The sequence below is a fragment of the Apteryx rowi genome, unplaced genomic scaffold, assembly GCF_003343035.1.
Source record: "Apteryx rowi isolate R43461 unplaced genomic scaffold, aptRow1 scaffold_399, whole genome shotgun sequence".
Classification (NCBI taxonomy): Eukaryota; Metazoa; Chordata; class Aves; order Apterygiformes; family Apterygidae; genus Apteryx; species Apteryx rowi.
Window position 1 is genome coordinate 789,687 of NW_020450518.1, and position 21,888 is coordinate 811,574.

The 21,888-nt window shown below is 44.5% G+C and overlaps 1 protein-coding gene across 1 annotated transcript in view; it reads left to right on the top strand.

Annotated features, from left to right (window-relative positions):
- MAP6 (microtubule associated protein 6) overlaps positions 1-21,888 on the top strand; it is a 51,686-nt gene that overhangs the window by 15,614 nt on the left and 14,184 nt on the right. The window contains exon 3 of the mRNA XM_026074733.1: positions 20,160-20,373. Coding sequence (XP_025930518.1) covers positions 20,160-20,373 — 214 coding nt within the window. The remainder of the gene's footprint in view (positions 1-20,159; positions 20,374-21,888) is intronic.

The following is a 21,888-nucleotide window of genomic DNA, read 5'->3' on the forward strand; positions in this document are numbered from 1 at the left end:
AATGTCAGGGAGAGCTATAAGCACTTGAAATACAAGTCAGTGGATTGTTTTATTTTAAGCTCTCAAAGTGCAGACAAACAATTCTAACTAATTTAATTTGGTCCCAGTTCTGGATTTCATCAGACAGCATGTTCAAGCCCATTATTGCCCAGTGCGAGACTGGAGCCTGGTAGCATCCAGGTTTGGGGATATGCCCTTAGTTTAAAAACTTTATGGATGCATTATGCAGAAGGTCAAATGAGGGGAATCAGAGTGGCCCTTAATTGCTATGAACACCACATCCCTCTTCTGCATTTGCAGGAGTGGAGATATCCCCCAGGAAGCCCTTAGTGGTGCTGCAGGTGTGTTCAGGACATCTGCAGCGATAAATGAACACCCTCAGTGCACCAGAGAGCAAAAGCGCAGCTCTCGTGCTGCAGCTGCACATCGCAGGTGATCATATACTCATGAAATTGGATACTGTAGGAAATTAGTGTAATAATACTCAGTGCAAGACCATATGGAAGACCGTTTCTCTCTAAATAAGTCAGTTTTACGTACTCTCTTTCTGTCATAGATTTCACTGATTTATACACTCAAACCCCATAGTGACAAGCACCAAGATGTACATGTTCAAGTGGCCTGATTAGGATCAGTTACGTGCAGCACAGGCTAAGAGACACCAGCTATGGAGTGCTCATTTCATGTCTTGGGTTCTTCCAGACTGGTGACAGCAAACTCAATTTTGGACAGATCTTTTATATTGTTAGGAGTCAACAGTTGTTATGGGTGGGCCTTTGCTATAGTCCACCTTCCTGGTGGGCTAACAGAAGAAGGACTGGTATATGTGATAGGCTGCAACCTCCATGCTAGCTTCCTATTGGCAATGTGAGGTTCTTCTGCTGGAGACTCAGCTGTGCTGTGCTCTTACCAGAGTGCAGGGCTTTGGGTTTGGAGAAACAGCCCATTCCTCAATGTGATTGATTGGCAAAGGTGACCTCTGTTATCAATACAGGCCATTCTTGTAACCTTAATTCTAGTGCTTCTTCTGGTGCTTATACGCACATTTCCATTTGTATTTTATTCGTATTAATCTTAACATTCTTATTACAATTCTGGCAGAGCCATCCTTGATAGCCCATTGATAGGGCTCTCTGGAGCTCTAGAGACATCTCCCAAGAGCTTGATCCAAACCTCAGTGGAGTCATAAAAAAAGACTGTGCTCAGCTTGGAGCTTGGATGAGTCTCTGCATGAAAATCACAGTTTCAGCTTGGTGATACCGTTAGCTTAGCTAGGCCTTCTGCATCACACTGACCCGACATTGCAAGGTAGAAGGGCTCAGGTCTTCCTGAGTTCACACATCCCTTTTGTATAGGATGTGACCTCCCTAAAGATCTCACAGGCAGTTTAAATTTACAGCACTGCTTCCCTCCAGCTTTTGTAACTGGTACCCTATTGCACTTCAGAGATTTTTAAGGGCAGAATAGGGCATTAGGACCATCTCATGTGGCTGCCTGTACAATGCCGTATTTCATCCACGTGCTTCTGTGTTGAGTCCATTACTTGTGTTTGGCTAAATCATTTTGCATGCTGGAACTGGCATTCAAAGACATCTTGACAAATTGGAAAAACAGCCTGAAATAAATAGGATGCACTTCAGGAGAGGTGAGGGCAGAGTATGATATATAGGTAGAAGTCATCAGCTGTACCAGTGCAAGATAGGAACAGCTGGTGTACTAGGAGTTCTGCAGTGAATCACAAATCAGATGTCAACTGTACTGCCAAAAAAAAAATACAGATTTTTGTGGCAAGTAACATGCTGTGATGTATGTAGAGGAAAGTCATGTATAAGAAGTGACATCCTTCCACATTAGTAAAGCCTCAGGTAGAGTCTTGCATTGATTTTTTGGCTTTGTGCTTCAGTAGAATTGTGGACCGAATGGTGAAAGTCCTGAGGAGACCCCTCAGAGAGGCCAGAAATGTAGAAAACAYGATCACTGCAAAAAGCTGAAAGTATTGAATTGTTTTGTTAGAGAACAGAGCACCACAGAGAAGTGGATACTTGTCTTTGCATATATGAAATATAATGGTCCGTTGGGATGTGGTCACAGTCAAGAGGAGGAAGGCTTTGATGTTTAAAGTTAAAAATGAACTAAGTGCTTTGCTGGAGCAAGTCCGAGGTCTCAGGGATATTATGCATCCCTGGAGATGCCAGCATGATAGCTCCACAGTCCCTCTCTATGAAACAGGGAAAAAGTAAAAAGATTACCATTCATTCCCTGCATTGATTTTCTGTCTGCAGTGACCTTGGTACTACTTGCTTTTCTTTATGCTCCCCAGGGCACAGGTTGGATCAAGCAATTACAGTTTTAATAAAAAGTGCCTCAGTGTATGCATGATGATATTTGATTCATATTATCTTTAGGCTTCTTGCTGATCCTCAGTCATTACCCCCACTACCCTCTCTCCTTCCCTGCCATGCTCACAGCCTTGTATCGCATCTCAGAGTCTGAGTGTCTCTAGGTGAAATTCAGGCACATTTCCTTGGCTCCGGAATTGGTCTGAGACACCACGTCTGACCCTTGTGTGCTGGCGGGAAGTCATGACTCATGACTGTCCGGAGTTGGCATTTTCAGATGTGCTTAGTGAACTTGGTCATCTCTCTTTTGTAAGACCCAGCTAGAGACTCCTGATTTTTTTCTTTTATCATGACGACAGGATGGATGAATGCCACTTGCCCAAATCCGCCCCTTTAAGGTGATTTAAAAGAGCATCTAGAAATGTAGGGAAGCAAAGTCAGACAGGAGCATTTAGACCTAGCAGCTCCGTGCACCCTTAGGATGAGGCGGTACATTAGCCCAAGGGACCAAGCCATGGTGATGTGAGGTGAAAACGGCCCTAGAGATGCAACGCCTGGGTGATCCAGAGAGTTAGCATCTCCCAAGTGCACGGCAAAGTAAATACGGCTGTGGATGCAAAGAAGAAACCCTCTGCGCTGCAGAGGCTTGAGAGTCACCATAGCTCAATGTCAGAGGTTGAAAAGGGACTACTGACCCTGCCCTGCATGCCTAAAAACCACTCCATGGTTGCATGGACAGAGGGAGAAACCCAGTGTACTTCCACACATGAGAGCAGACTCCATGCTCACCTTGCGGAGCTCAATAGAAAGAGACCTATGGTTTGGGATCAGACGGGGATTTGATGCAACAGAGCAGAGGGAAGATGTAGTGCAGCAAAGAACTGCATCTTTTAACTGCTTTTGCTTTGAGTTGTTCTCAGCAGAGAAAATCCAATGTGACAGTTGCAAGACGTTCGTTTTCCCCACCCTCATTTGGGATGATATTTTTCTCTTGGCTGTAATGCTCGTTATTTTTTTTTTTAAGCAATATTTAATTATTACTTAATATAAACATTTTATGAACTGTTACAAGGAGTGAATTATTTATGGGAGAGGAAGGAGTGCTTCTTCTGAGCCTTTCTGCTCTGTCAGTTGCAATAAATATCAATCTAGGAGTGTGTTTAAAACATGCATGCTTTGCCTGGGAGACAAGAACAGCATCTTCTTCTCCCATTTCATCTCTCAATTAAGTACCTGTTTAATACATTTTTCCCTAGCATGTTTTATTTCCCGATTAAGATTGGAACATCTCCAAAGGCAGAAGTATTTGCAGATCAACTCATTTTCAAATGCGTATTATTTACTCAGTGGATACAAATGGCTCAGAGAGGCTGTAAACATTTGTTGTGCCTACAAAAATGAATAATAATAGCAAATCCTCCGTCTAGTTCTTTGCAGATGAGTTGCAGAACTTGTGCTTTTTATTTTTATTCCCTAAATTTAATACCTGGGAAGCGAGGGGTTTTTTTGCTTTAGAAAAGGGATTGCAATGCACACTCGCATGTGCTGGCAACCTGGTCTGAGGTTTGGCAGGTAGATCTGTGATTGCAGATCCTTGCAGAGAGGGTGGGGAGGTTGCTAGAGCCAAGGCTACTGGTACTGGAGTGAGGACAGAGATGCCAACAGAAACAAGGCAAATAATTGGGGATATTTCTATTCAGTTCTAAATTAACAGTATCCTTTTTGGGAAGCAGGTTTCCGTGATCCATGTGGGTTTTTTTAGGGCCGCTATGGCTTGTTATGATTTTTTTTTTTAGGGAAAAGATGTTGCTATGCTTGTGAAACAGTCAGGACAACTTCGACACCTAACTGAGGAGGGGATAGCATGTTTCTCCATCGCTCTCAAAGCCAAGGGGACACAAACCTGGCCCAGTCCAGGAGCCGTGTGGCCACATTATGACAGCACTGTCTTCTGCACCCTGCATCTTTGGACACATTAGCTTTGGTGTTAAAGTGCCCAGGCCTCCACTAGATACCCGAGACTGGGTCTGGAGGTGCCTACAGACCCCTGGACGTCAGGCCCTTGGGTAGTCATGTCCCATTGGCTCCCAAAACCACATCGATGCAAGACGCATCTGAAGGTGGGAAGAGGCTCCAAGTCTCGTAGGCGTTTCTGCAGCTTTGCCGTGCGGCTCCTAGGGCTTTGCTTTCTGCGTACGGCATTAGTAAATCCTCTCTGCTGGCACAGGCAGCCATTTCGTGTCTCACGAAGGAGATGCTCACACCCGGCAGTCTCCTGGGGTTTTTCTTTCATCTGGTCTTGTTTTAGCTCAAAGTACATTACACACAGGCTCTTTGTGTGCGGAAACAGAAAACTACATCTCTACTACATTAAATCCTACGCTCTGCTCATTGCACCTTTCGGCTTCATGCCTCTGCCCTGTAGTGGAGCGCCAGCCTCGATCACTTGATGCTACATCACACGTGTGAGAACGGGGTGTTTCCATGGTGTTGCACTGTGCCTAATCCCAGGGGAAGATGCTTAGAGTGACGCTTCCCATCAAACGCTGAAAGGGGCCTCCGTGAACGTGAGCACCTTTGATGTAAAAGAGACAACCCGTTTTGTCCATGCTTCAGTTTCAAAGCTTTTCCCTCCTTGTATTGCAAGCTTTGGAAAAGCCCTTGAAAGCAGCAAATTAATTATAAAATAACCTTCTTCCAAAAGCTACTTTTGCACCGTCTACCATATAAAGCTTTCCAACAGTTCTGCTCTTTTATTTCATAGCAGCTTTAGTACGGACAGCGTCCACGTCTCTGGTACCAACAGCGACCAGTAATTGCTTCATGCACTTACCTCGTGTGTTACCTAATTAAGAAGAGATCTCACAATATAGCCATCTGCTCCTGTGTCTTGTGCTGTCTCTTTCCCAGACTCCTCTGAGGCAGCTTTGATGGTCCCAGTGTTTACTGGTTTGGTACCATGGGACTCATCCAGTTGTTTGGGAGCCGGAGTTGGTGAGTCCTCCCCGTTAAATAATTATTGTTGCACAAGTAATGCTGATGGTTTCCAAAGCTTGCAGAGAAGGGGTGGTGAAGTGGAAGGCAAAGGAATATTACTCTTCTTATTTTCTACAGTTCGTCTCCTTTTGTGCCTTCTACAGGCCTGGGTAGCGTCTAAAAAAAGCAGAGTCAACTGGAGACAGAGTGGGCAGAATATTACTCTGTTGTGTTAAATGGGATACACTTGAATGGACCTAATCCTGCTCTTGGTTACACCCTCGTAGCCCCAGTGAGTTGCTGTGATAGGTTTTATGGTTTCCTAAGGAGCCACATAGGCGTATTGCAAAACTCTCTACTGTTCTCATGCCCTTTTCAAAGAAGCCTTTTTACCTTCCCATTCTTCCGTGCTGTCCCTCTAAATCGTCTGTCTGCTTCGCCCAGCTCAGGCTTTCTGTTGTGCTTTCAATCAACCTTCAGCACGTCACCCAGTGTAATTTCAGTGTAATGCCCTTACATTTCCTCCCCAATAATTCTACATATCTCATGCAAAGTCTGGAGCGGGAGCTCACTTGATGTTAACTCTGCACCTTCCTGTGGAGCACAAATCAAATTTACTTCTAGATTTTGCTGCCCTGAAGTAAGACAGTATTAAGGATAGAGGTAAAGAAGTGGGAAAAAAGCAACTCGGCATTTCATTGCTTTTTCTAAGCTTAATAATCCTTTAAGTCAAGATCCTTGCTCAAGACTCAACTCTTTTCTTCCATATATGCAGTTCACACCCATCTCTATCAGTTCTCCTAGTTAAAAATAATTACAACTTTGTAATTTCAACCTAAGAAGGCTTCAGTGGGTGCATTTTTTGGTGGTAATGGAAAGCAAAATTCAGCCTTCTCTGCCAAAACCAGCAGCTGTCTAGTCACTTTTGCTTGCTAAAAAAAAAATTGCCTTAGTTTCATTATATATAATCTTGTAAATAAATGTCACAAGCTCGAATACATATAGACGTGCGTAGGCACACCAGAGAGAAGTGATCAGACCAAATCTGGGTTAATCTTGGCTTCATCCACTTTCTGGGCTGCATTACTTGTAGTGGCATTGTTGTCGTGCTGCGTATGTCGTGTGTAGCCTGTCTCCCTGTGCCTGACTTCACTTACTTGTTTAACACACTTGGGACATAGTGGAAATGCAGCTTATCAAACCACAGAACCATTCAACATGAAACATTCATCATACTGGATCTAGCACCCTGTGCTGCCAGCTGAGGGATTCAGGGGATTTCTGCTGGAGTAGTTCTTGCAAAAGTATCTGCACAGGTCAGTGGGAGACCATAAACCAAGCCACAGAACTGCACACCGCATTCAGCAAGGATGCCCCTCTGAAGTTTGCACCATAATAAAATGTAGATGTGGGTGGATGAAGGATAAAGTGTCATTGATTTGAATTCCCTTTCCCTTTCTGAGAATATGGTGTTATGCATCCAAATGTATATATATATATATATATAAAAGACATTTGGATTATTTATTGTATTTTACTTTGTAGACTGGGATAGGATAAAATGAGGTGACGTAGGAGCCATGTGGCTAAGCATATGCATGTGCTCATCCGTCCTCGCAGATGATATTTGAGCTTGGAGGACCTGAGCTGTGAAAGTGTAGGAGCTCAACATGCTTGTTACTACACACAGGTTTCAGTGGTCTAACAAAAAATAAGAGGGCATCCAGATTACAGCTTGGCCTCAAAGCTGGGCTACAGGCTTCTCTATCCCATAGGCATCTAGGAAACCTATCCATTAGTGTGAGCGGCAGTTCAGGCTGTGACCTTGCATCAGTATCTCCATCAGCTCTCCTGGAGCTTTGAAGGCAGAGGGGACGCTGTCAGGAGACTGCAGGGTCGGACACTACGTGTTTGGCTGCCATGAGCAGTATGGATGGAAGAAATATGTATTTTCTTTGYGCTGGACTTTTGGCAGCTTGTAACTGATCCAGCTTTAGTACTGATAGGGATTGACCACGTTGGAATGGCAAGTCTGCCCACAGGAAGGATGTGGAACAGCTGGCTGGCCGGAGAGGATGAAAAATGCTGAGCAGATTGATCCATTCAGTTATAGTCTACACTGACCGTGAAATGCCTACCATGTCGATAACAGATTAAGGATACTGTCCCGCTCCCGTTAAAATCAATAGGTGTTTTCTCATTGACTCCAGCAGGGTAGGGAAGGGGCTGAGCCCATCCCACCTCCATGCAAACCAAACCTGACTGCACTGAGTCCCTGTTGCCATGGAAAAAAGGGCTCCATGGTGTTCAAGGCTTTTGGGCGAACTTCAAATCTATCTAGTAGAAAACCGTCTTCAGTGATTTCATACATGTTCTTCTTTTACCGTGATCGTTTTCTTTAATGTTTTTTAATTGTACAACAAGCCATGGTTTTGCAATGCGTGCTATAGTGAGGCTGAGCAGTGCTAGCTGAGTGTGCGTGCATGGGGAGAGGGTACGTTTGCACTGAGCAGGATGGGAGGGAGGTATAAAACTGCTCTGCCGAGCAAGAGTGACCCGATTCAGCAGCGAGCACTAGCAGGAGGTTGTAACCGCAGCCAGCAGCAGTGCTTCTTCTTGCGGCTAAATTCGCTATAGAGCTTGGTTTACTGCTCTCCACTTAGTGGTCAGGGTCCTTGTTCCTCAATGCCTCCTCCATGAATGCACAAGGGGACCCTGATCCAAGCTCTCCCTTTTCCTAGGATGGCCACCCAACAGTTGATTTTGCCTTATTACCATCTTGGACATGTGAACCTTTTGAAATCAGGTGACTAGGTCTTTTATTAGAGCCCACAGCAGTATTGGATTCTTATGTGAACTGAAACTGAGACCATGCCTAACTAGTTTCTTAATTTTTCATGTGTATGTTTAAGCTTTAGAATACCTGGTGCCCAATCAGCGTACGTGAGAAGGTCAGATATAGACATATAGTAGATACTACAGTGATGAGTATGTAATAATGACCCAGGTCATCAATGCAATGGCAAAACAATACCTGCTATTTAAGTTTCACCATGTTCCTCCTCTACCCCCTTTACTGCCAATTCTATTTCTACTCCCATGTCAGGGCGAGCAATTACACTGTCGTGCAGACTAGAAAGGAAATCAAAGAGCAACACTGATTTTGAGCTCCATTAGAAACACAGAAAGAAGGGAAAGTAATGAATCCCTAAAGGGAGTAGAAAAATACATCCTGGCAAATCATATTGCAACAACAGAGAGCCAAGGCTTCTCTTTTGTGTCAACCAACCATTTCCTGACCTTCCTTTGGAGAGGCACATTGTTCTGCATCCATGATTTGGATGATAATTTGAACAAATTTGGACAAAATCTTACCTGTCATCTCCAGCACCACCCATCTCCATCTTCTGCCTAAAGGGCAAACCTTGCGGTTCTTATGCAGCTAAACTGCAGTATCATTAAAGCATCCCCCATCTTGGACCAGGGCCAGGATCTGGAGAATGAGAGCTGGCAACAAGCTTAAGCTGCTTCACATCAGAGCATCTGGGAAGGTCAAGACAGTGGGTTATTCCCCAGCAGTCACTGCCTTCACTACGAGGCTAAATGATCTTTGTGAAAACGCCTGAGAACAGGGTTATTGCAGCAGTGCAAATGGAGCAGTTTGGACCAGAAAGCCTGCCAGCTCTTTCGGTGGTGTTGATCAGAGAGCAGCACCGTCCTTTATCGCCTTGGGCAGCATTTCTTCATTTCTTGAACAGTCTGGCCTGTCGTTCATGAAAGGTGATGCCTTTGGATGCTCTCTCTGTCCTGCTGTCACATCTCTGGGGTAGTCTGATTGAACTAGGAGTTTGTGAAACGTAATTGCTTCATTTGACCTAAAAAGCTTCATTTTCCTCAACCTTAGTTAGTGCACCTTGCTGTGCTAGATTCCCCTCTTAAAATCACATCGGAGGTTCATGTATAGCTTTTTCAAAGTGGTCATGCCAGCTCTGATTCAGGAAGTCATTAATGCCCATATTTACATGGGAGGAGCTGCTAAGAGGGAGCATTACACATGTGCTGAAATGTTTTACTGAACTGGACTAACACAATTTTTAATTCATCTCTCGTTCATGCCTTCAGACCCTTGAAGCTAGATGCTGGAATCATCTCTCCACCAAGAATCCCACTGAAGCCAAAGGCAGGGCTCACAAGGCCACCGCCTGAACATGGCTATGACATGCTGCTTTGCATGGGGATGGGCGCGGACAAACTTTAGCTGGAGACAGATCCAGCACGCAGCATCACTGCAGGTGGCTGCCAGTGTCTGTGTACCCAATTAGATGTCTGAATAAATTCATTGATATGAATTGCACTGAAGAGTATTTGCACTTGAAGAAAAGCAGATTTTTCTGTGCTATGTTGTCATTGCAACTTGCTCCACTTTTCCTAATATGAAAGCTGCTTCTTACGGGTCTTTCCCTGGGACCTTAAGATGTGTTACCAAGTGAGCCTCATTGCTTCATGTGTCTGTACCTTGCTAGTGCACTGGTAGTTGTGTGTGTGTTCTTGTGAGGGAGTCAGACACGTAGTGCTCTGTGGCCCAACAAGTCCTTGCAAGAGCAGTTGGGCTCTCCTAGCTCTGTTCAGATTTCTGCAGCCTGTTCAGATCTGCCTATGACAACTCTTTTCCCAACCCTAACCTTCCTACAGTGCCTCATCAATAAAGATTTTCCTCTACCAAAGCATCCATGTGATGAGCTGTTTTGTTTGCTTAACCTTGTGGCAAATTTTAGAGTCATCTGCCCATTTGAAGGATGATGGTGCTCTTTCTCCAGCCAAGCGGAGAATAGACATACAGGACATTAAATGGGGTGTTAACAGAGCTTCGACTTGGTCCTGACCCATTTTCCAGGGGTGAGCATGACATTTACAGATGGGTTATTTCTGCAAGCATGCTCAGAAATGTCAGGCTGTGATCACCCTGGGAACTTTCCTAGCGGGCTGCATTAGCTGGGTGCATCAGTGACACTGGTGTTGTGCTCACCAACATTGCAGGCTCGAGCCCGTACAAAGACAGCACGGCAGCTTCCGTATGGTATTGCAAACGTGGCCCATTGAGGCTGACTGTCATGGCTCAGGTTGAGGAGGTGGCTCTGAGTTTCTGGTCACCATAATAAGATGCATTGACCATGCATAGTCTTTCTGTTTGAACAGAATTGGGTCTCTGGCTTGGACTGAATTTCTATAGAGTGAGGTGAGGTGCGAATAGTACCATTTTAGACCCTTGGAAAGTCAGCCACTACGAAGTGAATGTTGAAATTGTATTTTGAGTTTGGTAACAAACAGGCTTATTAGAAACTCAGTGTAATTTTTGTATTTTCTTCACTTTTTCCCTTCCCCAGCAGGTCCCCCTAGCTTATAACGTCAAGGGAAATTCAGAGAGGTATTCTCAAAGGGTGTGGCAATTCACAATAGTAAGGATCTGGTTCCTGAGGTCTCACTGCCACTGTGTTTAACCTCTCTCCGGATCTCCACATGCACCTTCCCCTAATTTCTGGCATTTCTGCAGGATCATTTCCCAGAGGGATCTTCCGCAGAGTCCACGCTCTTCCCTTTGGTGGGTATTTACCCACTAGGAGATAGGCAGAGCCTTGGGCTGCCGGGCTATAGCAGAGACTGATGGATATCCTTTATCTGGCTTGGACTCTGCCTTTCCCATGGCTGACTGAGGACAGGGACTTAGATGAAAGGCTGAAGGGTGAACAGTGGAGCTAAGGTGGAGGTTGCACCAGGAGGAAGGGGGTAGTCATGGGGGTGTTTACCCTAAGATCCACAATTAGGTGGACTGTGGCTGCCAGTGGTGGCCAGATGTGCCACCTATTCCAGGTGTGGGAATTTATCTCACCCTTTCCTTTCACACATGGACCTCTCCAAACTGCTTCATGTATGTGGAGCCTCCAGAGAGGACTATTGCATTATGCTTCATGGTACAGCTGGTACATCATCATAGTGGACCATTGAAGACAACCCTGAGTCTACAACTAATGCAAAATAGCTCACTGGGAATAGCTACAGGGGGCACGTTGTACCCCCTGGACATTGCCTTTGTTTCCTCTTTTATTCCAGTATTATTAAGGCCACTTTCAGTCAACCTTTAATGTTATAGCACTGTTCCAGTAGCCAGATGCTACTTCTCCTCGCAGGATACTGTTTCAGCTGTTGAGATCGACACAAGCACGGTAACTGCAACTCCCTCAGCCTCAATATCCCAATGGATGGCTATTCCTTACAGATGGTCCCCACATCTCTTCTATTTCTCTGTCCTGAGACATGAGCCCTGGCAGAGCTGGTATTCTTGGGAATGCTCTTCCACAGCTCCATTGCTCTCTCGCCTTCTTGGACCTCTGTCATATTCACCATCACCTTCATTCATGTATCTGTGATGCTTTGGGCATAAAAGCATATGCAATAGTTCTGCATCCTTAGAAGGCTACATGGGTAACACTGACCCTAAGGCAATGCAATATCCATGATTTATGGGCAGCTAATTCGAGCACCTTTCAGAAATGAATCGTGGTGTGGGATCTTCTTGCCAAATGACTAGACTCCATCCCTTTCAGTATCTTAATCGCATCTCGCTTATAGCCTGGTTGAATCAGTGCTGCAGCCACCCTGTTGAAGGCTCAACACATTCCTCTTCTTTTACACCACTGCTGTACTTGATGGGCCCCAGCTAGAGATGTCCACAGATACTGTGTCCATCACGTGCCTGCTCACGCTTGGTCCATTGTGCATTGTTGAAGTTTCAGATTCATACATAAATATATCAAATTATTTTAGTTTCTGTGCACAACTCATTAGGTATTGGCTCATTGATTTGCTCTCTGTGTGTATGTGTGTGCATGTGTGTATGTGGGCTAGAGGCTGATTATTAATGTTTGGAAAAAAAATAATCTTGGGCACCAGGAACTTCATCACACCATTCACAGCCTCAATACAGCTTTACAGTAAATTACTGTTTACAAAATAATAACAAGGGCATTAGAGAATAAAGCTGTCTTTAAGCATATGCATTGGAGTCAGAGACAGGAGCACTTCATGTTGATTGTAGCAGAGAAAGAGGGATAGTTCTTGTGCTTGTGCTGGCAGATCTTATATGTCAACAAGACAATTGCAGTAGGAGTTGGTTGGAATTGACCTTTTATTCAAAGAGGGCTGGGACATGTGCTGAAGTGTTGAAATCCATGTCTCTGGGTGCAGAGAACACGCTGTGTTGTAGTAACATGTCAGGCTTTCAGAAGAAGCAAGGAATCATCTGGGTCCAGGACTTCAGACTTATTTTTCTGGAAGGCAATAACATATTGTGCCATTTGTTGTTGAATGCCCTAGATTGCTGGTGATTTTTTCACATAGCAGCCAGACTGGAAGATTGGAGGGGTTTTATCCATTTGATCTGAACCAAGTAAAATACTGTGACTTGTCTTTTTCCTCCCCCAAATTAAAAGATAAATATTCCTTGTAGTTCAGCACAAAACATTCCACTCCTCCTGAAATGAAGCATTTCAGCTTCAGGAAAAAAAGTGAGGAAAGCAAAGTCAATGAAGAGCTGAATTCAGAGGGCTGCTAGAGGGATGGTTCTTCGTTACATGGTGAGCCAAGAGGCCAAGGGGTAAAGCACAACCCATAGATGGGACTGATGCCAGGTTAATGGCTTTCCTCTGCCTGGTCAGCTATGAACTCCCATCTCTTGTCTCCAAAGCATGTGCCTCAACCACCAACCTGGGAAGCATTGTAGGGGCAGCTTTGATTCTTTTATGGATGCTATTTCACTTTGTTTATTCACTAATTCCGGGACTGAAAACACCAAATCACCAGGTACAGGCATCACTGTGGTACATGGCATACGTTGATATAGGCTCATAGGACAATTTGGGTCAGAAGGACCTCAACATGGGTCGCTATTCATGTGTTGGCTCTTGCTGAGTGATATCCTTTGATTAGGCTTATCTTCAAAATCAGTTGTACTTGCAGGAGGATACAGGGACTATTTATATTAAATCCAAGTGGAATTTTACCATCAGAAAAGAGCGAAGAGACTTAGGATCAAAATGTGTGTATGTATGTTCCTCATATGATCCTCAAAGGCTGCACCAAGATTTGCTCACAGTCCAGGTAGTCCAATATCTTCTGTCTGATCATGGCCAGCACCAGACAACTTGAGGGAGACGAGAGATGCCCACAGTGTGGAATAGCTCTTGCTTCAGCCCATAGTTTTGAGAGAATAGCTAAATGCTGAAGAATGGCATTAATTATTATCTCAGGACTGTGTTGCTGCAATTTCCTTTGATAACTCTGAATATTCTCAATATCCATCTAAGTAGCCATGACAATTAAATTTCACTGTATGCTGGACTTCAGTGACCTCCTTTAGAGGAGTTCCAGAGTTTGACCAGGCATTATCATTGATTTTTGGTCTCCCACTGTTTCATTTCATTGAACATCTCTGTTCATATGTTAAGAGAGAGAAGGGAGCTGGAGAATATTTGGGAGCAAATAATACATTCTCAAAAGCGGTAATTCAAGAAAAGTCAAAAATTATTTGAAAATTCCAGTCAAAAGCACTATATGGTTTCACCAAAATATATTTATATTTTCATTTTTGTTTTGTTTGGAGGAGTATTAAAGAGTAACATGATGTTCTGAAATACTCCTTCTGTAGCGGTTTGACTTTTTGCTTCATAAGGGGAGTTCGTAGTCCTTTCAGATTGTCCTAAGTAGAATAAGGAAAAATGGAATGGAAAAGAATTAAACTGAGAAGGAAAGTTAACTTTTCAATTTAGAATGAATGAAACATTTCAGGCCAACCCCAAACTTTTCCTGAGTTGTTTTTTTTTATTTTTCTGAAAAATATGAATATTTTCCTATTTTTGTTTTTTCAGATTAAGCTAGAAATTCCCTTCTGTGCAGGGCTCCACCATGAAATTCCCAGTTTCCCTTTTCTACAGCATTCATTATTTCATACTTATACATCAGGATCAGGGAATCAGGCTCGGTTGGTGCCAGTAAAACTGCTGTCAGTAGAATTCATTTAATATCCTATGCTGATTCTGAACAAACATAACCTCTCTTTAAAGTCCTTTATAGTAGACGGAAGCTTTGAGGAGGTTAAACCTGGCTGCATCTCCCCCTCAGCTCTGCTGTGGCTTCAAGGCCATCAATGATGATGAAGGCAATCAATGCCTAAGCGAGTGTCGGTGAGCATCTCCAGAGATGGTTGCACACCATAGCTCAGAGCTCACATTAACCCCATGTCACCCAGCTGGGGTGAAGGAGGATGTGGAAGACAATTTTCAGGTCACCTTCACCTGCAGCCACCTTTAACTATCCTCTGCCAAGGAGAAGGCACAGTTAAAGTAAAATAACCAGGATGAATTCAGCCCCATGCAAAGCCGCTGATGTACATGGAGAGCAACTTGTGCCTTAGATAGATGTAGATCATCTTGCAAAAGGTCTGATGTTACAAGGAGAATGCACACATCTGGTACCTATTGATTCACAAAACATCTGCCCATCCTATGCAGCCCCATGTTCTGGTCATGTCTGTATCTGGCCAAATTCTCATTAGCTTCAGTGGGAATTTTTCCTGGGTGACTCAGCTTGCAAAAGGTCATCAGACGTTTTGCAAAATTCAGCAGATAATCAGGAAACTTGTAATTTGCTTGTATGTCAGCCCGGTATCTCCCTGTCATGCCAAGATAACGAGTCTTAAAATCTTTCGCAGCAAAACTAAGAGCAATGAAAATCTCTTGGATAAGAAATACAGAGCTAGACTAAGCTGTGCGTGTTGAATTATCTCCATGCTGGTGCTAGTCCGAACTCGTGACTCACTTGGGCAGTGTAAGCAAAGGCTTCTGCTCAGGTTTTAGGTGAGCTTTGAGGCTGACCTCTTTCCCTCTCCGGCATGGAAGAACAGCCTGGGCTATACCACACTCCTGAAATACTTTCAGGGATAATTTTGTGCAGAGCAGACTGGGAACGGTGGTCCAGAACCCTCTGTGACTGTTTCTTCTCAAAACACACAGCAACAAGTTTTACCATGCTCATTTCAGATCGTAGCCAGAATTTTTGACTTTCTGGCATCTTCCCCTTAAGGTTGGCCTTGAGTAATAGGAATGTTAAATAGTAATGGGAGAGGTTTCAGAACTGCAGGGCCTTTTTCCAAGACAGGACTAGTTTTAGTGTTACAGGAGCAACCAATACGGTACCGGAGAGAGCAGACATCTTTGCTAGTCCAAGAATACCAAAAAAATCGACTCTTAAATGTGTAGCCTTCTCTATCGCTTCTTTACTGCATGCAACGAGTGTATAATTTTACAGAACAGCATCCTTGAGAGACATAAATATCCCAGAGCATGAGACCAGTTCCAAATAGCACAGCACGACTGCTAAGAGGGTTTAGCCATGCTGTACGCTGTTCGGACAAGATGAGCTTGTGCTGACATAGGACTGTGTCAGACAAACTGCAAATATTTGACAGAGTCACCAGACTTGGCAGGGGGATTTAGATCACCTTCTTGAGATGTTCCCCCTCTCCGTAGAGTCAATAAGAGAAAAGGACCCCAAGCAAAGCACCTGCCTCCTTCGGAGGGACGAGGCTGCCTTTGTGTTAGGAAATTCAATGTGCCTGGCACTGTAATGTGATGATCCAGGCTGTTAAATTGCTAGCACACTCCCGCTTACATTTTTGGCCCAGGCTAACTAGTCCTTTTTCAAACCATTGCTAGGCTTGGTTCAGGAGGTAGCATATTCCAAAGGCAATTCCCAAGAGGTAGTTTTCCCTCACTCATCTGTGGTGGAGGCTAGGAGATTTAGGAACCTTACGCTACCTCTATACTGAGGAAACCAGCACAGAGCAGCCCATGTCTTTTCTAGTACCCCATTTTAAGGTTTATATGTCACCTAAATGCCAAAAATAGACACTGAGATCAGCCTGCCACATCAGCCATAGTTTTAGTAAAAGCTCTACGTTTCTTTCCTCCTTCCATTGCCTCTGGAGGCTCTGGATAGTAGATATGCAGAACTGAGCACATGGAGCACTTGAGTGTGATCACAGCAGAGGGTAGCTGGGTCCGTCTCAGGTGTGGTAGGACACCATACGAACGTGGCCCATGCTCGCTCTTGCTCTAAGGGACTGGCTGTCATGTAGTAGCTGGGGATGTGAAATCAAGCACTTTTGCCCAATAAGGATTTCAAGATGTTCAGCAAATCCCTGTGCTGTTCTAGTCCTTCACATATCTGGTATCTATAACTCGTTTGTCAGCACTGGAAAGTATTTCAAGATCAATAGCTTTTTAATGTCCATTTCCAGAGAAGATCCTGGCTGAGCTATTGCAGAGCTGTTAGACATAGTATGTCAGCATGCATTTGCCCAAGAGCAGCTACCAGTATCTTCTTAGGCTGCAAAGCCAGGCTCATCTCAGGAGATGCAGGGAAGTCAAGGGTCCTTTTGGAAAGTACAACGGGGCTGAGTACTCACAGAATTGTTACTTTTGCATTAAGACCAGCAAAGCACATCAAAGATGGAGAACAACAGAGGAATTCATGCTCATTTTTAAATGCCAGTTAAGATTTGTTGTTGGGCTGACAGGTATTAGAGCCCAGCTCTGTTGCATGATTCTTCCGTTCACATTTTGGGGACCAGTGCAAGGGGGTTCTGAGCACCCAGTGCTCTCGAGGGGAGTGCAGAAATGCATTTTCTGCCAGCCCACAGGTAGCAGGGGACTGTTTTTTCTCCCTTTTTTCTGCCTCGTGTGTCTGTCTCGTCTACAGAGATCACAGGCTTTTCAGGGAGCAGCCCATCTCTTGCTGCGCGTTTGCATAATGCAGTGCATAATGAGGTTGCTAGGCACTACGCTAACAAATACGATCGCTCTGCTTCAGAGCTCACCTCCAGATAAACCAGCGTTTTATGAGCAGCGGAATGAACAAATCTTGATTTGTGTCCTCCATCTTTAAAGTCCAGCCCCTACATGCGCAGTACTCCGGGCTCCATCCTTTGTCACTGTTTGTTTGGCTGCATAAATGATGGCTTGTGCTTATAACTTGACTCTGGTTTGTTGGTTGGCCTGTCGGCAATGTGGCTGGTGGGCCAGCTAGCTGTGGCCTTAGAGTGATTAAAAATATATATTGTATCTGGCTTTTCCTCAGCTGAAGAACACCATTTGGATGTTCCTCCTCTACCCAGTTATTGATTTTGAGGGAATGTGTTGGAAGTTTTACCTGCAACAAATTTGACTGAAAACAGCAAATGGGTTCAGAAGTTGCTAGGGAGGGATCTAAGTGACAGGTAGCCATGGACAGAGAGAATAACTGGATAGTCTTGTTTCCTTTGGAAAGCAGTTGAGAATATAGAGTCTACTTAAGGAACAAAACTGGATCCTAGGAAGATGCCTCCTGTCTTCTGACAAACTTGGGATGAGCTTTGAGTTTATCAGTAATATGTTCTAGTGAAAAAGCATGTATTCGCATCTTCAATCCAGGTCTTTAAAGATATTTCCAATTCCTTTCTCTCAAATCTTCATACAGAGGGGATATTTTAACAATGGACAGCATAGAAATTTCTATGGAAGAATGGGTGACATTTGGTGAATAGCAACCAAGGGGACACAGATAAGCCCGTTCATGTATTCCCATTCAGTGCAACACAGTTCATGAAGAATAGCACCCTTCAAACAGGCAGTATCCCTGGGTCCTTGGCAGAATTATTTAAGCCCAAGAAGGGCTGAATTGTAAATGACGGGGAGGGAAATGAAGAAACATGGGGAAAAGAAAAAGTAGATGTAGCTGGGATCAACACTAAGGAAGGATAAAGAGATGGAGGTGGTATTCAACTCACAGATTGAGATACCTACATTTAGGTGTGCACGTGTAAAGGTCTTCACATAGGCTGTATTCCCTTTAGTGGAGATCTAGTCGGTCAGCAGAGCCCAAAGAGCCATTCAGCTCACCGTAAAGCAGTCACCTGCTCTCCAGGCTCCACTGACCATGCTGACTAGGTCTGCATTGACTGTGACAGGAGCATAGTCACATGGCATAAAAAGTGAGACCTAAATATAATTGTCTTGGTGTCTAGGGAGCAGAAACACACCCGGGAGACTGTTGCAACCAGCAGTTACCTCAAAAGAGAAGGCTTTTCCATGACTTGTAGTGGGACTAGTAGGTGGGCAAAATGTGATACTAGATGGGCAGGGAGACCCACTGATCCTGCACATGAAGGGTGTAATTTATTACTGATCCCTGGGGACAACAGCTGAACTTCTGCAGCCTGGTCTGCCTGCCTAAGTGGATCATCTGGTGACTAATGAAGTGTGAATGCCCAAACTGAAGCTTTCCTGAGCCTCTGGCTTTTGTCTGACTGCCTGTTTTCATAAAAGTAAAAACTGAGTATCTTTGAGATCTTTGCCCTTTGTCAAATCTGATTGATAATGAATCAAAACATTCAAAGCTGTTACAAGAGGTAATTGGCTGGCAGATACATAGCACCCTCACACGAGRCTCATTTCCCTAATAAACCAGGCTAAAAATGAGTAACACAACCCAAAGGTGGTTGGGTGGAGCAAGGCAGGAGGGAGAGGGACTGCAGACCTCCCATTGCCTCCAAGGTCCCAAAATCCAGACAAGGGCTTTCTTCTCTGAGGAAAATTCATCCCTTTGCAAAGGCCTTGCCTCACCACCGCTAGGATAGCTCCTGGCTTGTGTTGGAGTCTTTAGGATCTAAACTCCACCCGGGGCTATGTCCGAGAACAAGACAACCCGTCTAAGGTAGCAACACACTTGAGGTTTCTCCATTTCCATTCTCATCAGATAGAGATTTTTTTCTCAGATGAATGGCAATTTTCAGTGAGGAAATGAAACGTTTTGCTTCAAATCTAGAAAGATGTTGGTGCTCTGTTGGGAGGAACTAAAAAAATCAAGACTTGGATTCTGTGGATGAGAAGCCGAATGTGTCCGTCAGACACCGAAAATCTTTAAAATATGTCTTACTCAAGAAGTCACTGTTCTGGACAAAAGAAAAGAAAGATAGTGTCATTTTTTTCAGTAACTCTGAAATTCACCATTAGCAGCTAATGAAGAGAGACCGTAGCTTGATACTTGATAAACACTGCATTTCCCAGTCTGCTTGGGCTTAACTCTAAGACAGCTTTATTTTAAATTGTTCCTTTACAGAATTAACAAAGCTGTTAATTTGGTGCATTAAAGGAGGAACGATGCAATTCACTACTTACAGGCATGGGTAACGGGTGCCTATAGGGATTCTTGGCTCTTTACATTTCTGAATCGCCCCGCTCACTTGCATACAGATAAGTTTGCTGTCAGGCATGTGCCCAGTAGTGAGTTGTCAGGCACCTACTGCGGAACATAAATTTTTATGTTCCTTTCTAAATATTCACTTCTACCCCAGCTGTGAGAGTCAGGAACGGTGTGCAAGTAGTTTCAGTGCTGAGGTGAAGCTGTACAGCCAAGAAAGGACCTATGCTTTCAAAAAGGCTTTATAACGACATCTGAGGCCAGCTTTTCAAGGGGTACCTGACCATTGACACAGAAGTAGAAGGCTGTCTGGTGCCCAGGACTGGCTGATTTTGATAGACAGATTTCATTTGAACCTTTCCTAATGTGTTAGAGGGTTTTGGATGAGGTCAAAAATGAGCTGTTGGGAGTCAGGGTTTTTTGTAAACCTGACCGGATAGAGACAAAAGCCCTTCCTATAAGACTCTGTTGAGTAATGGGGGCGAGTTTCATTTCTATATTGCCTCTACTCTCCTGTTGGTTTAATTCCTCAACTCTTTTTCTCTTTTTCTTCAGAAACGAGTTCAGACCTTGGGTAGATGTCAAGCCTGTGAAAGCTATAAAAGCTAAGGCCCAATACAAGCCGCCAGAGGAGAAAATGACCCATGAAACCAGTTACAGCGCTCAGTTCAAGGGGGAAACCAGTAAGCCTGCTCCAACCGATAACAAATTCCTGGAACGCAGAAGGATACGCACTCTCTACAGCGAACCCTACAAAGAACCTCCAAAGGTGAGAAACGCAGCACAAGGGAACGAGGGCCACATCATGGGATCCCACCTTGTGGTGGGATGCGTCTAAAGCAAAAAGGCTGGGCTGAACACTGCCTGCTTTCATTTCCCTTATGTGCTATCTTCATTGCTAACCAGCAGGTACATCTAGGGATCCACCTCGGAGATGGACTCTAGTACAGGTTGATGTACTTTGGAGTCTATACTGCCCTACATCAAACTCAACAGGTGAGGGTAGGGCCCAGATTAAGAGGGTTTTTTGCATTGTCATTTCACAGAATCACAGAATGGTTGAGGTTGGAAGGGACCTCTGGAGATCATCTAGTCCAACCCCCCCTGCTCAAGCAGGGTCACCTAGAGGACATTGTACAGGATCGCGTCCAGGCGGGTTTTGAATATCTCCAGAGAAGGAGACTCCACCACCTCTCTGGGCAACCTGTTCCAGTGCTCTGTCACCCAAGTCATTTTTCTAGACTGCTATCTCTTTCCAGCTCCAAAGCTCTAGACACCCCACATCATTACACTTTATCCCAGGAACAACACAGTAAGAACCGTATCTTCATCTGCAGTTAATTCAGAGAGCTCCACAGGTTTTGGCAGTAAGCTCTTTTGGCTTTGATTAGATGGACATGTGTCAAGAATGGCCTGGACTGAAATCTCTACGAGCCTTGTTTTCTAGGAGCAGCTGAGGATCTGCATCTAAATGGAGCCAGTCTGTGCAGTTTTTGAACCTAGGACCTTCAGTCTTTCCCAGAGTTTGTAACTGCTTAGATTTGTGAAGTCTCAGAGGGATGGCAGGGAGGAGCTGAAGGCTTCTTTTCCACCTAAAGCAATCCTCTCTACTTTTGAGGCTACAGAAACAGGTGGATGCAAGACACAGTTCTGGACTTTCCTCAGGTGCCACTCGGTGTCCTGGGCCCCAGTTATGCCCAAGTAATTTTCCTCCGTTGTAGCCATCCATTAGGGAAGGGCAGGCTGAGGAGTCATGTCCTACAAGAAGGAGGGGGATTTGTACCAGCCTCTTTGTCCTGAGCATCATTTCTCAGCTTTGAATCCAGAGAGATACAATCCCCCTTGGGCTTGCAAAGCCCTTCCTGAAAGCAGAGAAAGATGGAGGAACAGATAAAATGTTATTTACCCTATTGTATCCTGGTCCCAAATCTGCATTCGGAGATGTTAGGACCAGAACAATTAATGCTATTTTATTAAGCCCATGTAACTGTGAGTCAGAGGCCAGCTTCTTACTAAGAGTATGCCTTAGGTTGCAATCTCAGCTGATGTACATGGGCATGGCTCTGCTGGCTTCAGGGGCACCGTGTCCATCRCCACTGTGAAGGAGTTGGCCATTTGCAACTCAGCATGCACCCCTCTGCTCCCTTCCCTTCATGGCAGAGTATAGCTAAGTAAAGAATTAACATTCACTGCCTCTTGGATGATGATTCTGATCTAAATCCTATTTTCCACCTGTCCTTGTGTGTCTCTCTCTCTCTTTCTCTCTCTCTCTCTCTCTCTCTGT